The sequence below is a fragment of the Marmota monax genome, unplaced genomic scaffold (assembly GCF_021218885.2).
Source record: "Marmota monax isolate L192 unplaced genomic scaffold, Marmota_monax_Labrador192_F-V1.1 WCK01_AAM20220418_F8-fsc00144, whole genome shotgun sequence".
NCBI classification, from domain to species: Eukaryota; Metazoa; Chordata; class Mammalia; order Rodentia; family Sciuridae; genus Marmota; species Marmota monax.
In genome coordinates, this window is record NW_026694618.1 from 1,053,147 (window position 1) to 1,070,584 (window position 17,438).

At 35.9% G+C, this 17,438-nt stretch overlaps 1 protein-coding gene across 2 annotated transcripts in view; it reads right to left on the bottom strand.

The window, feature by feature from the left end:
- Positions 1–528: 528 nt before the first annotated feature.
- Nxph1 (neurexophilin 1) overlaps positions 529–17,438 on the bottom strand; it is a 288,682-nt gene continuing 271,772 nt past the window's right edge. For both annotated transcript variants that reach the window (XM_046422574.2, XM_046422575.2), the window contains one exon: positions 529–2,498. In XM_046422574.2, the coding sequence (XP_046278530.1) occupies positions 1,737–2,498 (762 nt within the window). In that variant the 3' untranslated portion in view covers positions 529–1,736. The remainder of the gene's footprint in view (positions 2,499–17,438) is intronic.

Below are 17,438 nucleotides of genomic sequence, written 5' to 3' on the forward strand. Positions count from 1 at the left end.
TTAGCAGTTAGGTTTTTTTCTCCTCTTTTTTTTTAAAGAAAGCTTAATGTCCAAAAACAATACTACATAGACAATTTAATCTCATCTTCTATACATAAACTGAACATTGAAGCCCTCTACTGCTCCCACAATTTTTTTTTTAGTTGTATTGAATCAGAGAACCTCAGTCACCATCTTCAGATATTTTGACTTTCTGTAAACACACACACACACACACACACACACACACACACCTTCAATCCTCCCGCTTAATAAAGACTCTGTACAAGAAAAAAAAAATCAACTACTTATAGTTAAATTCAGGAAACCTTAATTATCTCCTATGTTCATTGACAGTAAAACCCAAAATGTGTGCAATGCTATATACCACAATTATTTCCCAGGTTTGATTGAAATAAGTAATTTGGGCAACTAACACCAATTTAGATAATTCTATACAAATTTAAAGACATGAGATGCAAAGCCATGACTGTATTCCAGCATGTTCTTCTTGTCAGAAACATTTAAATCACCATCTTACACAGTACATATTGAAACTCAAATTTAAGTGTTTTATTTTTATGTACATTTTGTTTTGTCCAGAAATAAAATATCTAAATACAGACAGTGTAATGTTGTATATGTATAGCTTTCAACAATACTTGAGCTGAATAAATGCTTTGTACATTGTTTGCCTTTTTAATGGAGTTCATAGCTACATTGATAAAATGGATTCCTCATATCCTTTTTTTTTCTTTTTTAACCAATAACAAGCAGAGAGACAAGTACAATTTAATATTAATAAGCAGCTCAAATAACACTTGGTTAAACTATGTACAATACAAACCATTCATACAAATGAAGACTAGGATATTGAATTTGTTACAATATGTGTAGTAAAGATAAGACAGACACTTATAACTTACATGGTGTCTGCCAGGCATTTCCCTTCTTATATAATGATCAGAACTGTTTTAAGCAGCCTTAGCTGGTCTCAACTTCGCAAATGTCCAATGATTGGCGATGAAAGCTGTAATCCCAACATCTGCCCACATGTAAATTCCTAATGTTTGCTCATCTTTACTGAAAACAGGCTCCTTCCATAGGAAAAAAAAAAAAAAAAAAAAAAGAGCCATCTTATATCACCTTGAATGTGCCTACCATACGCTGGAAAAAAGTTACTACACTTTGTTGTGTTCATAAAATAAAGAATACTGAGCTCTAAAGACACATTTTTCCATTTTAACAAGCATATACTCCTACAGTAGTATTTACCAGTACAGCTACTCCAAGCAGTAGGAATGCATGAGTGGGGATTATTGATTAGCATGGACTCGAGACTTTAAAAAGAGATTTCTGTAACAGTGAATGTTAGAAACATTTTCTGTCTAGTTGATCCTTTCGTTTGATGATAGTTTATCCTGAACCATTATGAGTCAGACAATGAAAGCCCTCTCAACCGATGACAGATGCAAGCTGAGATGTGCATGAGTGTGTGTTTGTGTACCTCTACATGTGAGGGTATGCCCTCAAGTATGACTTTAAAATCTGTGATGATTTACAACTATACTGAGAGATGAAGCTGACTGGGCAGAAATTACATCAGATTGTTTTCCACTAGCGTATTTGCAGCCAGTTGACAAGAGCAGCAGTGTAGACACATTCCAGGCAACAGATGTGACCTTCTTCTTTGAGGTAACAGCCCTGTCACATGACCTTTAATTCCTCAGGCTTCAGTCTCACCCTCTTGTTCATCCTCATCCAGAGGGAAAGTAAGGTGTGTCACTGTGGTAGTTGTAGTCGGGGCACACTTTCTGTACTAGTTTATAATCTGTACTATAAAAGGATATGTAAATACAGATCACCTTGAAGGGCTTGGAGCAGAGCCAGGACACATGACTTTGGGTCTGCTCCTGGTAACAGGTTTTGGAAGGGTCATAGTTGCAGAGTGTGTTCTTGGTAGCCTTGTCAACCTTTTCATATTCGATTCGACAGTTAAAGGACTTGGAATCTTTGGCATCAATCACGGTTTGTTGTGCCAAATCGAACTCCACAATTTTTGTAGGGGGCACCAGACTGACAGATACATTCCCTTGACCAGTGGAATTATGCCTGAAATAAACACTAAATGTCCCGTTTCCATGATCCACAATTTTCCCAGTAATCAATAGGTTCAGCTTCACTGTTTTGATGTTGGAATGAAAATCACCCCATCCAAACATTTTCTTAAACTTGCCCGTCTTAACAATGGGCCTTCTCTTGGCCCTGGGCCGAGGCTCTTGGAGGTCTGTGGAGTTCCTCAGCCAGTCCCAGAGGTCTTGTTCAGAATAAGGTTCTGGGGTGTCATATCGCAGGTCCAAATCTGTATCATTTTCTTTGCCACGAAAAGTCTGTGACAGGAGTCGGCTGATAGATAAGTCTTTGCTGCTTTCTGTCCATATGTGCTTCAGTGTGGATTTGCTGCTTCCCGACTTCAGAAGTTCTGACTTTCCACCATTCGTTAAGTTGGCACATGTGACCTAAAAACAGAACAGAAAATTGGCATTTATATCTCTGCATCTGAGATCACCTAACACACAGATCCAAGTCCTTTCTCAAAGCCTCAGAATTAAATGACACTTTTCTTTTTTAAAAGAGTCTTCAGTATCTGGCCAATATTTATTAAGATGTAACAAAGTGCCATTTCTATTTTTATATAATAGTAGAAGAGGAAAGGTGTGGGTGGATAAAATCCACTAAACATGACCTAGTAATCTGTATAAAAACATTGACTAGTGGAGGAAAAGATCATCTAGCATGAGAAAACCAAATTAAATTCAAACATACATCAAACTAAAGTAATTATTTCCAAACATCAAAATCCTAACACTTTAAAAATAAGTTTTATAAATCATTATGTTCTTTCTTTGCTTCAAAATTACCATAAACTTGAAAACAGGGATTCTCTTAAATATGTCAACTGACTCTCTAGATTTCCAATTGTCCATGCCATAGTTATATTTTAAAAATTAATTTTGCAAAGGAATTCTAGTATAACTGGCCAAAATAAAATAATATGTGTATTATCTTAAACATCTGGCATATCATATAAGACAATGTTTATCTTTTAAATTTGTTTTTAGTTGTAGATAGACATAATACCTTTATTTTATTTATTTATATGCAGTGCTAAGAATCAAACCCCAGTGCCTCACATATGCTAGGCAACCACTATACCACTGAGCCACATCCCAACCCCATAATGTTTTATCATAATGGACTTAAAACATAGTCTAGAAACAGCCATGTAAATTAAGACATCCAATATTCAATGGCTTAGAGATAATTGACAGAGAAGCAAAACAACACACAGTCAAAAGGTCAGTTCAGTTTAGATTGTGAGAGTTATATTAAAACATTGTTCTCCTAAAACCCCAGTCTTCACTCTTTCAGAAGAATTAATTACCCAACTAAACCAGAGATTCAGAGGAAACAGTGTCCCAATGGCTTCACTGGCCTAAAGTTGAAGCAGAGACTTGTAATCCTGACATAGAGGACTTAGGACAGAAATGAACACAGCCAAGGACCCAAAGGAGCCAAAACAGCCAATACAAGCAAACCATTTAAAATGCAGACTGACTGGTCTAGGTTAGGGATGCTGAAGGGAGTCTCCAGGTACCCATTAAAAAGACAAGTTTCACTATCAACCTCCATTTCCAGGCGCCTAAGAAACCTCTGCAAGCCTATCTCAGACATGATCCTTATTACCACTCCGCAGCCTCATTGGACTCTCTAGTATCCTTATAAACTGTTATCAAAGTAAAAGGTCATTCCTGAAGAGCATTTAAAAGTCAGACCCATTAGGAACTAGAGCTGCACTGTAGGGACCCCTCTATAGACTTAGCCATGCAGGTGTCTAGACTGGAAATGTCCTTTTATCAGCTACCAGAGTTGGAAGGAATCTATCCTAATCCCAGGGGAAGTAAGACCATGGACTGCAGGGCCAGACTTCCTAGGATTCCTAGATCTGAACTTACAAATTGTGCACCCGTATGATAAGTTCTTTAAACTCCCTTTGCCTCCATAAATTGTCTCTGTGAAGTGAAGGTAATAATGGTGTTGTTATGGTTTGGATGTGAGGTGTCACTCAAAAGGCCATGTGTGAGACAATGCAAGAAGATTTAGAGGACAGATGATTGAGTTATGAGAGCCTTAACCCAATTAGTGAGTTAATCCCCTGATAGGATTAACTGAGTGGTAACTAAAGGCAGGTAGGATTGTGGCTGGATGAGGTGGGTATTGAGGGGCATGCCTTTGGGGTACATATTTTGTGAAGTTTCTCTCTTCTTCCTGATTATCATGTGAGCCACTTCCCTCTGCCACTCTCTTGTGCCATAACATCCGGCCTCACCTCAAGCCCTGAGGAATGGAGCTGGCTGTCTCTGGACTTAGACCTCTGAAACTGTGAACCTTCAAATAACTTTTCCTCCTCTAAAATTTTTCTGGTTTGTCTTTTAGTCACAGCACTGAAAAAGATGACTAAAACAGGTGTCTCCCTCATAGGGTTGCCATGAGTTTGAAGGAGCAAAGATATGTGACACATTAAAATAGTGGTTATCACATGGGAAGGCCACAATAAACTTAACTATTACTATGAATCCCAAAGTGATGTTCAAAGACACTTAGAGAAAGACCACCAAATAGTATTTATGGAGATTTGACCTAAGAGTAGCTTTACCTGAGATTGTGAAGCCAAATGCTGCAACTTGGATGAAATGGGACATAGATGCAAAGGGTCTTAATAATCTAAAAGTCTCTTAGATCTTATCATCCTGCTTATTTACAAATGCCTTTGGATCAATGAGCTTTCACCGCATGCTAGTTTCTTCCTTGACCAGTTAATTCTGAGACAATGTGATACAGGACTATTGCCATCCAAAAAAGAATACCAGCCAAAGCTAGTCTATTCCCGACAATGCTGAGTTTAAGAAATCCTTCAAATTTATCCCAAGGCAAAATAATTGCATCTAAGATTAAATGAAGTTTTTATCATGAGTTTCTGTGCTATGTCTGCACACTAAAAACCCAAGATTGAAACATTGGATAGGCTAACACAAACCTCTCTCAAATACCTTGCTAGCCTTCCTGGTGTATCTGCTGTGTGATCCCCAAATCAACAGCAAGGCCTTCATGGAAGACAACAAGGCCATTGTGTGCAGAAGTTACCAAAAAAGAGACAAGCATAGACCAGTGGAGAATCACACCCTAATGATGGAATTGGGCTAAGAAAGAATGGATAAATTAAGGTGGAGATAGATAGGGTCATATCTAAGGGAAACACAGACCAGTCTTATGCACATGGTCACTCTTCAAAATTTTAAATTTATCACTACAAATATGAACCAACATTCTGGTATGGTGTCCAAGATATCTATCAAATGGGCTGCTTCAGATCTTGGGGAAAATGTTGGGAAGTGAGAAAAGACTATCCTTGCTGCCAACTTTCTTTTACTTGGTAATTCTCCTTCACTTCTGCTCACCCTTTACATTGGTATCTCTCCTCTTTCCCCAGCACCCAAACTGTTTCCTGCTTGCAGATTCTTGTCATGTCAAACATTATTCCAGAAATAGAGCATATTCAAGCAATAAATGCCTAATAATAGCAAAATGGTTGCTTTAGCAAAAATAATTTTTCAACTTTGACTGGACATTATGTCCTAAAGGGATAAAAATTGGAGGAGGATGTTCTTTGGGAGAGAAGGATTGTGTATAGGAATGTATAAGGAAAAAGCACGCAATTACCCTCCTTTCCTCTTTGCCTGATGACAAAGCCAGTCCACTATGAGGCAATTTTTACTATTTTATCAAAAGAGAAATCCATAGTAGATCCATAGATTAATATTATTTCATTAGAATTACAAAACTAATAGAAACAATTAAAATTTCCTACTAATTCCCTGAATGAAGTGCACTTCAAAATATACTATTTTTCTATAACACAGAGTAGCTGTAACATAAAATTTAAAATTAACATTAACTGATAAGTGTTGTACAAATCTTTTAGGTTTGAAGGTTTTAGTGTGATGTTTGTGTATGTGTGTGTTTGTGTGTGTGATTCATTTTGTTTTAATAAAATTTGATTGGTTAAACAACCAGATCTGTAATTGCCTAATTATATGATATTGTCCTTATTACAATCCCTATATTTATGCTTTAATATAAAAATGCTTATTTTCTGATTTTTCCTTAGAATTAGGTAGTTTCCCACAGGCAAGGACAAGTGCAGATATGTGTGGGTAGCAGCTTAGGACTTACACCTCAGCAGCTGCACAGAGCTGTAACAAAGTGCTTCTGTAATGCTCTAGCTAACAAACCAGGACTGAAATTGCCTCAAAGAAGGAAAGGAGAAGATTTTAGAATGTGAGTTATTAGCAGAATGTAGGGAATGAAAGGGAAAAATTATGAGACATGGGAGTTACAATCTCAAGGAGGAAGAGTCACTCTATTCAAAAGGATGCTACAACTCAGACAAGCAATGCAGCCTCTGATTTCTGGCAGAATCCTAGTCGTTTGGTTCTGAGTTTCCTCTCGCAGCTGTAGAGATTGTGAGTGTGGCTCTGTAGTTATACTGTTTCAACCTCAGACCAGACTCAGATCCTTTGGAGCTGTGTGCTGTGCACAAGTCACCTGACTTATTTAAATGTTTGATTTCTCTTCTGCAGTCTAGGAGAACACCCACCTCACCCCCTCCAGAGGGTAGCGTGAGGATTAAATAGGACACTTCAACTTAAAGCAATCAGAACAGGCCTGGCATGTGGGGAATGCTCAACATTAGAATCACTAGCTGTTGTCATTACATGTTTTTAGAAACTCTGGGATAAATACCTTATGTATGTGAATAACTTATGATAGCATTTGAGAGTATAAAGGACTGATAAGAAAATTTCTCTTTAACTTAACCATAAACATAAGGCAAACAAAAAATAAATCATACCAAGGGTTGAGGAGGGGAAAATAGGACGTAAACAATGTAAAGTTTCAGTTAAGCAAGAATTCTAGAGATATGCTGTTCAACATTGTATCTGTAGCCAGCAATGCTGTATTGTACACTTGGAAACTTAAGAGGGTAGATCTAGTAAGTGTTCTTGCTAAAGTAAAACACATTTAAATAAAATTTTTAAAAATTTTCTTACTTAAGCCATAAACATATATTGAACCCTAATCAAATGTGTACTGAGATGTGGTGGCGGGGGGAGCTTATAATTTTAAAGGGCTGCTGTGACAACCTAACAAATATGGCAGGTTGAATAGGTAGCAAAGCTCCAGTTAACAAAGGATGGGCATAAGTTCAACTGTGAAACAGCTCAGCTACCAAACACAATGCATGCGTTTGCCCTCAATGGGGCGACATGAAAAGCAGCGAGCAGTGCTGAGTGTCAAGAGGGCTCTGAACATCTGCTTGAGTACAGAATCAAAGTGGGTCTCAGCTATAATTACCAGCACAATCTTGAATATTCTTATTCTCTCTTCCCTTTGCTTTCACTCAGATTAGAAAAGGAGTTGGGAGAGGTCTAAAACAAGGTATCAATCATGAAAAAACAGAAAGTGTCCTTAACAAAGTCCCCAGACCTGTTTAATATTAACAACCTTGGTTAATTTCATTCTAAAACTAGGTAGTAAGACTCCAGTAATACCAAGTTAAATAGAGAAATAGAGAGATAAACTTATATGGCTCTTGCTCTTAAGGAGTCTACCATGGGAGATCATTTAAGCAAATCACAGTGTGATTCTACCAGCCCGACACATTGAGAAGTCAGAGTGGAAGTAGAAAGAGAAGGACAACAGAAGAAAGGATCCTTAGATCAAGGAGTTAAGAAATACTTGGGATTTCAGCAGATAGAGAACAGGTCAGAGGGGTTCTTCTAAACATAATTAACAAAACTAACCAAAAGCATAGAAATGAGAAGAGACATGTCAAATTTAAGAGTGAAAAATAACTCCTTACCATCTAACTGAAATTTTGTGTCCTTTGACAAACATCTCCCTACCCATTGCACTCCTGTCCATTTTACTCTCTGTTCCTAAGAATGTATTTATTACACTCAACATATAAATGAGATCATGCTGAAGGTAGATTTTAAGTGCTATCAACCCATTCTCTCTCTCTCTCTCTCTCTCTCTCTCTCTCTATATATATATATATATATATATATATATATATATATATACACACACACACACACGCACACACATATATATAGATATAGATATAGATATATTAATGAATGTGTTAAGTGGCTTTATCTAGCCAATTCACTATGTGACTTTACATAAATATATATATATATATATATATATATATATATATATATATATATATATATATGGTTGTGCATATAAATATATCAAAATACCATGTTGTAGATACATACACATTTTTGACATCAAATAGAAAGAAAAACAAAATAAAAGAAAGTTTAAAATAACAAAGAAAGGAAAAAGGAAAGGGGATGGATGAGGAAAGAAAACAATGAAAGAAGGAATAAAAGGAAGGATGTAAGAAAAATAGTTCCTTACTGCAGAACTTCAAGAGTTTTGCTAGTGAAAATAGAATTTGGCAGAGGTAGGCTAGGGCAAAATTGCAAAGGTCCTGCTGAAACTTTATTTAATCTTAATCTCAAAGGTAATGGTGAACCACTAAATTTTGTTTTGCTTTGTTTTCAAGTAATCTATCCTAGCTCTAGAAGAATCATTGGTTGGACACTGAAGGGGGAATTAGTAGAGAAAGACTTGAGGGAAGAGAGACTAAATAACTACAATACTTCATTTGAGAGAACAAGGAGCCTGAGCTAAGCTTGGCAGAGAAAGATAGAAAGAATAGACAGAGATAGAAGAGATATTTTCAGACATAGGAGTAGTTCAATTGGATGCTTTATTGGCTAAAGAGACACATAAAAGATGAGCAAGGTGGTACATGCCTGAAATCCCAGCTACTTGAGAGGCTGAGGCAGGAGGATTGCAAGGCTAGACTATGTGACTTGGCAAGACTCTATATCAAAATAAAAACATATAGCTCTGGGGGTATAGCTCAGTGATAGAGTGCTTGCCTGGTATGCACAAGGTCCTGTGTTTGATCCTCAGTACCACACACACACACAAAGAAAAGAAACATGAAAAGATTGATAGTTAGCAAGTTTTCTTTCACCTGAACAAAACAGTGCTAAGAAGAGAGCTGGAGAATAAAATGAAATCTCACAAGGACATTGGAAGCTGAAGTGGCTGCATGTCATTCTGATAGTGCCATTCAAAAGGTAGATGGTAACATGGGTCTTGTGGATCTGGAGAAGGAAGGGAAGTAGTGATGTTGCTTTTGTAGTGTGAGTGGATGATATTGTGCAGGTAGAGCAAGTTGACTACGAATAACCTTATAGAAGCTAGATGTTTATGGAAGTAAAGAGATCATGCAAAATGAAAAATAAGGGCAACCTGCTTAACACATCTACACATTACTCAGGAATCATTGACTCTCTCCTTCTATCATATTGCTTTACATCTTAAGAGTTTTCAATTTTTAAAGAAGTAAATATAAACATAACATTGACATAGATATTGAGCCTTACTGAATAAATGACATCAATATAAAAGAAAACCTTATACCCAGAGCATCCTCAACTGATGGTTTTACAGATATATTAAAATATTTTATTTCTAAAGGTTGCCTAAAGTTCTTTTGCCATCAGCATACCTGAGTGATAATAGAAGCAGTGGGGATTATGGCATAAAGATGGCAAAATCAAAACCTCGCCACTTCTAATTAGCACAATTCCGCCATTCTAATAAATTTTTTTCTATAATATTACAATGAAAACACCAAATACAGTTCCCAACTGAATATTACTTTCCATATAAAAAGCAGCCAATGTACATTTCAAAGGAGCTTCTCTCCAGTCCAATGACATCATTTCCATAAAGTTCATCTGTCCTTTGTCTCATGGTTTTAGAAATGCTGAGCATCATAAAGATTTCTAACACTATTAAATGTATGCATTTTAAAGTATATGTGTCTTTTGAGAGTTCCAAAAATAGGAGCAAAGACAAGGGTCAGTTCCTCAAATCTGAGCAGAAACAGAGTCTGGACCTAACATCAAAAGTGTGTATGTAGAATGGTATCTATGTGGGGGACAGGGAGAAAAAAATAACCACCCAATGGTGCAAGCATGAGCACATGGTGAGTCACCAGACTTTCATCTAAAACCTTTTTTATGAGTCTTCATACTTTCTCACTGCTTCATCAACTATCTTTTCATTATGGGATTCCACACATGTCAATATGCTATCTTTAAAAATATTGTTGAAAAAGCATTTTTGGAGAATAAACCATTTCTCACTTTCACTCCCATGTCACTATGCTCTGGCTTTCTAAAAATATTCACTCCTTTCTATAAACTATGTCCAACTAGAGGCATTTCTAGATATCTATATGCCTCTTTTAACAAAAGAGGAATGAAATGCCCCTTAATTTCTACCAACCTGTGAATTTTATCATTGATCTATTATTGTTCATTATAAATAATATCACGATTGCTTAAAAATTGTATTTCTTCAAATGTAAAAATATATAAAAGTAAATAAAAATTTTAAACAAACTGATGCCTAAACAATATTGCTCACCAACCAAAATAGTCTAGCTCCAATTACAACTTCATTTTAGCAGTTTTATGATTAGCTATGTTGAATATCTGTTACACAATATTAACTACTATTGGTTAAAGGGATACTATATGCCTGACTTTGTAATTAGCAGATACATGATTGTATATCATTTAACACACCACACACAAACACACACATACAAACATTTCAGCTTACAGATGGAAATTTGGAATTTCAATTAGTGCTTTCATTTACTGATCATTACTGGTAAATGAAAGAGCTACTTCTTAGTTATTCCATAGAGTATGTCTTTTATTTTTAAAAATTATTTAATCATAGATTCTACCTAAATGTATGCTTATCAAAACGTCCAAATATTATAGGATTTTATTAAATAAAAACTGAAAACAAAAAGTCATCATTACCCACTGCTCCAGTACAGTCTCAAGCTTCTCTTCAGAGATGAAACCTTTCAACATTTTAATAAACTTTGTTCCTAAATGTTGTCACCAATTTTTCATTTATAAATATTTTACATACATAGTAATATATTTTGTGAATCACATTATATATTTTCCAATTAGCAACATCTCTTATATATGCTTCTCTGCTAGTGTATTCAAATACATTACATCCTTATTTTAAACTTGAATATAGAATTCTGTAATATGAGTATAACATACTTGTGCTTTTTATATCACTTGTGTGTGAAAGAGCCTTAATTCTTACATCATTTCAAAGCCAGGTCACATAGCTATTTTTGACTTTATTCTATTAGTTCCTCTGCTCACTCTTGTTTCAAATATCCCCCAGGTGGAGGATTTTCATTTTTCTGAGTGTATTGGTTTGTGTGATTCTTTCAGAAAGAGTTCTTATGGGATAAACTACCTGAATTATCTATATCTAAAAATGTCTTTATTGGACACAGATGGACACTTGGTATAAACATTCACTTTTTCTTTATTCATTTTGTTCTATTTCTATCCACACATTTAAAGATGTTCTCTATCCTAGGCATTCTGAAATTTTACATGCTGAGTTACGTGTGCTAGGCTTTCTTTAATTCTTTTCTTAAATGCTTTGGATAAAACTAAGCAGATATTTCTATGTATTAGGGTCATTTTCCTAAAATTCTCCCAAGAAGACTGTAAACTCTTTGAGGTTTTCTATCATGTACCATTGTGTACCTTGGGGGAGAGAGTGCCTAGCCTAGAGTAAGCATTCAATATGTTCACTGCGTGGTTTAGATTCTTACCTATATCATTTTTCAATAGTGAAGGTTCATTGACTCTTTAAGCACAATCAAGTTTTGGGAGGAACATATGGCCCTCAGAGATTTCTCTCTTTTAATTCAGAGACTGCATTTCGTTAACAATACCCAGAATACCTGTATTATACATGATAAACCAGAGGAATGGGTGTTTAGTACATCAAAAATACATTTCTTCTTTTAAGTCACAATCATAATTAGATATCACCTCCAGCCTATTAAGATGGCTATTATCAAACACCAAATGATAAAAAATGTGAGTAAAAATGTGGAGTAAAGGAAGGCTTGTGCAATGTCAGTGAGACAGCAATGGTTATAGTCATGAAAAATGAAGATTCCTCAAAAAACTACAAATAGAACTACCACTTAATAAAGAAATCTGAGTTCTGGCACATATCCAAAGGAAATGATTTTGGTATCCTAAAGAGATATACACATGCCCATGTTCAGTGCAGCATTTTACTAATCAAGATATGGAACTGACCTGAGTATATTATCAGTGATTGAATACATAGAGAAAATTCACACACACACACACACACACACACACACACACAATGTATTATTACTCAACTTTAAGAGAGAGGAAAACCCTTAAATAAAATGTCATTTGCAACAAGATGGATGAAGCTAGAGGACATTATGATAAGTATACACAGAAAGACAATTAACTGAATGACCTCACTTATAGGTGGAAACTGAAGAAGTCAGACTCAGAGAGAACAGATGGTAATTTCCAGGGCCTGGTGACAGGGGAAATGGGAAGATTCTGGTCAAAAGGAACAAATTTTCAGTTATAAGATAAATAAGTTCTAAAGTTCTGATGTGCAGCATGGTGACTATAGTTAGTAAGAATGTATTATATACTTAAATGTCTGCTAAGAGAGTAGATCTTCACCAGGAAAAAAGAAAAAGTTAATTATGTGAGGTCATGAGTATGTTAATTAACTTGATGGTGGAAATCATTTCCTAATGTAAACATGTATCAAAACATCACATTGTATACCTTAAATATATACAATTTTTATTTGTGAATTTTACCTTGCTAAAGCCTAAAATACATTAATTGATTAAAATTTTTAAAACAAACAAAAACATGAGTAACAACAATAATAAAATACATCATTTTCTTCTGCTACAAAGCAGTGCTTCATTAACAGTGGAAAAGCTTCATTAACAGGGGGAAAACAGAAAAGGAGTTTTGTCTCTTCCTTAACCCATTAGGTGCTGGGAAGCTGTATTGCAAAAAAAAAAAAAAAAAAAAACTAAGAGAATGGGCTTTGCATCAGAGATTACAAGTCTAAAACCAATTCTGCTAATTCTTCATCAATTACACACAAAGCCACAGTTCCTCCAATGGTAAAATGGAGATGATACCTTAACTCTTTGGGATTCTGTGAAGATGCTTTCTTTGTAGCACATATCACAGTATAAAATGAATGCCTGTATATTTATTCTTCTTGTCTTACAGACTTATTAGAAAATCTCTCTCTTTGTGTGTGTGTGTGTGTGTATGCATACATGTATAATTCTGGGTTAAATCAGAGAAAATGATACACATTTAATTCCTTTAGTTTTTTATATACTAAAGCACACATAGAGGTGCTACATATAAAACATTGAAATATAGGGTTATTCATGGTTTGAGCTCAATTAATGAGAGCTATTGTGCTGAGTTAAGTTATAAAAGTCTGAAGAAAAAGGAAAATAACACTTTAAGAATGCACACTACTAATCTATTCCTGTCTTCTTTATAAAGACATTATATGTGCTCAAATGGTTCAAATAAGTTGCAGTGATAGCAAGTAAGATGGTAACAACTCTGAGGTGAGGTTAGATATAAATGGTGGTGGAAGACCTTGCTCATTACGTTAAAATTAGCATGGGCAAATGTGGGTCATAATGTAACATGTCTTTAAGAGAAGACCCATAGATCTGCTTAGACATTAAACTCCATCCTCAAAAGTTAGAAACATGTTATGTTTCTAATGGCTTGAAAAATCCTCAAATAGCTAAGAATTTTAGGTATGTTGAATAAGATGAACTCATCATGCCATGGAGAGTGACACATTTCTAACACAGGGTACCAGGTGTTCCATTAGAATATTGCATTGAAGATTGATTCCAATTATGAGTAATTGTGCTCCTCTCAAGTTTGTATAACTATAATAAATATCTTTCTCTTTCATTCTTTTTTCTGTAGTTACTCTTATGAAAATTATCATGAAAATATTCTTGATTGTTTAATACTGAGGGAAAACGTGCTTTGTGAAGAGCCATCAACTGCTGCTACTGATAAATAGAATTTTTCATTCTATGAAAATATTACCCTTCCTTCATGCTCACTTTATAAACAGATACACATACACATAACTTTTGACACACAGTCACATTAATATTGATGAGAAATTAGAATTATTAGTCTACATGGCCTCACTTAGCCATTCTTTCAAAACATAATTACAGATTATTCAGGTTTGCATTACAAAAGTTGCTTCTCTTGTTAATAAATGTATGACATTTCATTAACAGGGATAAAATAACCCAGATAAAACAGTTAATATTTTATATTACTTCCTTTTAAAATTTATAAGGAGTGTCTCATGCGAGGGCCCCTGGATACATGGTTATAATAAGGAACCAAACATTCAAAATAACATATTGGGAGACTATTTCTTCACTAAAATGAAGCCACTACAGCATCATTTTTTCATTATATATAAAAAGATTTGAATATTTTAGTAAATCCAGATGACTTTAAACAGGAGAAATGTCCTATATGTAGGGAGAGCTTCTGTCTATCTGAATCAGAGGTCAACATGAGAGATTGACCATTGCAAGGCCTATTTTGTGAATGCTAATGTACAAATTTATAGCTTCTTAAAGTCAAACAAAGTACAGATCTGTCTAGGATAAACCAAATGAGGAAGGACTGATTTACCTTCTTCTATGTTTTTGATATCCTTGTCCCTCACAGATTCATGTGCTAGAAACCTATTCCCCAGTATATTTGGAGATAGTAAAATTTTGAAGAGGTAGGGCTTGGAAGGAGGTATCACTACATTCAACATCAATTAATACTCACATTATGGAAGTAGGTTAGGTCTCGCAGACTAGATAAGTTACTGAAGATGGGTTGGTGCAAAATGACATCACCCCACATGTTTGGTCTTCTCTGCATGGGTGTTGTCTTTTCATGCAATGTCACCAGCCATGTTATAACACAACATGAGGCTCTCACAGCTATGGCCACCCAAGTTTGAACCTTTCAAACTCCAAAATCATATTCCAGAATAAAACTCTTTCCTATATAAAAGCCTAGACTTATGTATTTTATTATAGCAACATGAACAGATGAAGACATCTTCGAACCCTATTTCCAGTAACCTATATGTACATATGGTCTCATATAAGACAGGGGGCATGAAAACATACTGAGTAGCAATAATGCACTTATACATTAGGGACTCAAATTCCTGAGGAAATAGTGACTTTGATATTTTTTGATACAATATGCCTACTCCATACCCTCTGTTGTCCAGAGGTTTGTTTGGAAAGCTTTCAATAAAAAAAAAAGAATAATTATGTAAATGAACTGATGGAGAACAGTTGCAAGGAGATATGGATGGCTGAGATCTTGGATTCATTAAAAAATTCTTCTCAAGTCTCTATTTTATCCAACTAGAGTGCATGGACACTGCTCAGAATTTCCCAGGGGTAGGTGGACAATAAGCCAGTCAACCCACAAATACAAAAAGGGGAAAGATTCTGGAAATGCAGTCCCTCTACACTCCTATAAAAGCCCTGTGAACTGGGATTCACCAACTATATGAAGAGCAGTAAAGCCAATGTTCTGCAGTAGTATTGTCCAGAAAAAGAGAAAATTTATTAAAGAGAATTGATCCCCCTCATTTATTCAGCAAAGGTTGGTGGCACTAGAGTTACAATTTTATGAAGACTTTAACATTAAATAAATAAATATTTTAAAATCATGCTTTGGTTAGTGCAAAAGGTGTTAAAAACATATCCAACCTAGAGCACCAGGTCCCACAATGAGCTCTTAAGCATAGCTCTGGAAAGACACTACTTTGCTGAGAGAACTTCAAGTATTACAATGCACACAAAAGAAGGGTTCCCTTGAAAATTCCTAAACTAACATGCTTTTCCAAATGCCTGGCCTACAAAGATTCCTAACACTGGGTAACTGGGGTCTAATCTCTGCCAGCTGTGAATCACAAGCAATTGCGCTCCATGAGTCTGAGCAAGATGTCCATTTTTCACCAGTCCTCTCTCTTCTTCCAAGTTACTTTTTTTGGGGGAGGGGGGCGGGGGGTTACCAGATATTGAACTCAGGGGCACTCAGTCACTGAGCTACATCCTCAACCCTATTTTGCATGTTATTTAAAGACAAGATCTTACTGAGTTGCTTAGCATCTTGCTTTTGCTGAGGCTGGCTTTGAACTTGTGATCCTCCTGCCTCAGCCTCCCAATCAGCTGAGATCACAGGCATGTACCACTGCACCCAACTTTCCAGTTTCTTAAAATATGGCATGTAGAATCTCACACTTAAGAGCCAGGTGCTAAGGGGGAAAAATGTGCTATATGAGAAGTCACAATAAAGAGATCAGGTGAAAATTAATTAGCAGTCAGAACTGGAAGATTCCTGTTCCCTTCCTTTAATCACCTTAAAATAGAAGAACTAAAAGAAGGACAGATTATTAGGGGAGAATTTTCTCCCCCATGGGTGCCTACACACACCTTGTAGTTCTGAGAGACAGTTTAATTACCCTTTTCAAAAGAGCTGGGTAATACTCCAACTGCCACTAGAGGGCATAGGTAGGATACATGTCCTTGCTCAAGATGCTGAAAGTCAGACAAAATTGAGTTACTAGAGGTCTCAGGGCACTTTCAATAAAGACCATGGACCAAGAACCTTTGTAGTAACTGCTGGCTGATGCAATTCCTGGGAGCTGCCTCTTCTGTGACTTGCAGAGACCAGTAAGGAGATGCTTTAGCTCAAAGAACTCCTACTAGGAGTGCTGGTCAACTGAAAAAGCTAGAGTACACCCTGTGTTCCTGATAGAAGGTGTGCTCAATGACAGGATATTGTTATTTGTTTGCGCCTTTGGAAAGTCATCTGGATCAATGTAGCACTTGTCAATGTCTCCAGACTCATCTTGGCTACGATTCCCTTTGGTCACATGATTCTGCTCACATCAAATATTTTCATGTGACCTTTCTTCCAACCTTGAGACCTTTGTATGGGCTGCCTTTCCTTCTTGCTGCTACACATTCGCTTTTGCTAAGTTAACTCTTCATCTTCTTGCTCTACGTAAACCTCTTTTCCATAGGAATCACGAATCCTCTTTTAGTATTCTGTTCTGTTCCTTCATAAATGCAATACACAATGTGGGAATACATACATACACATATACACATACACACACACACTTTATTTTTTTCACTGGACTGTGAACTATCATCTCCATGACAGATCCATCTCATGCCTTGTTCCGAGGGTTTTGTTGTTGTTGTTGTTTTGTTTTCCTGTATACTA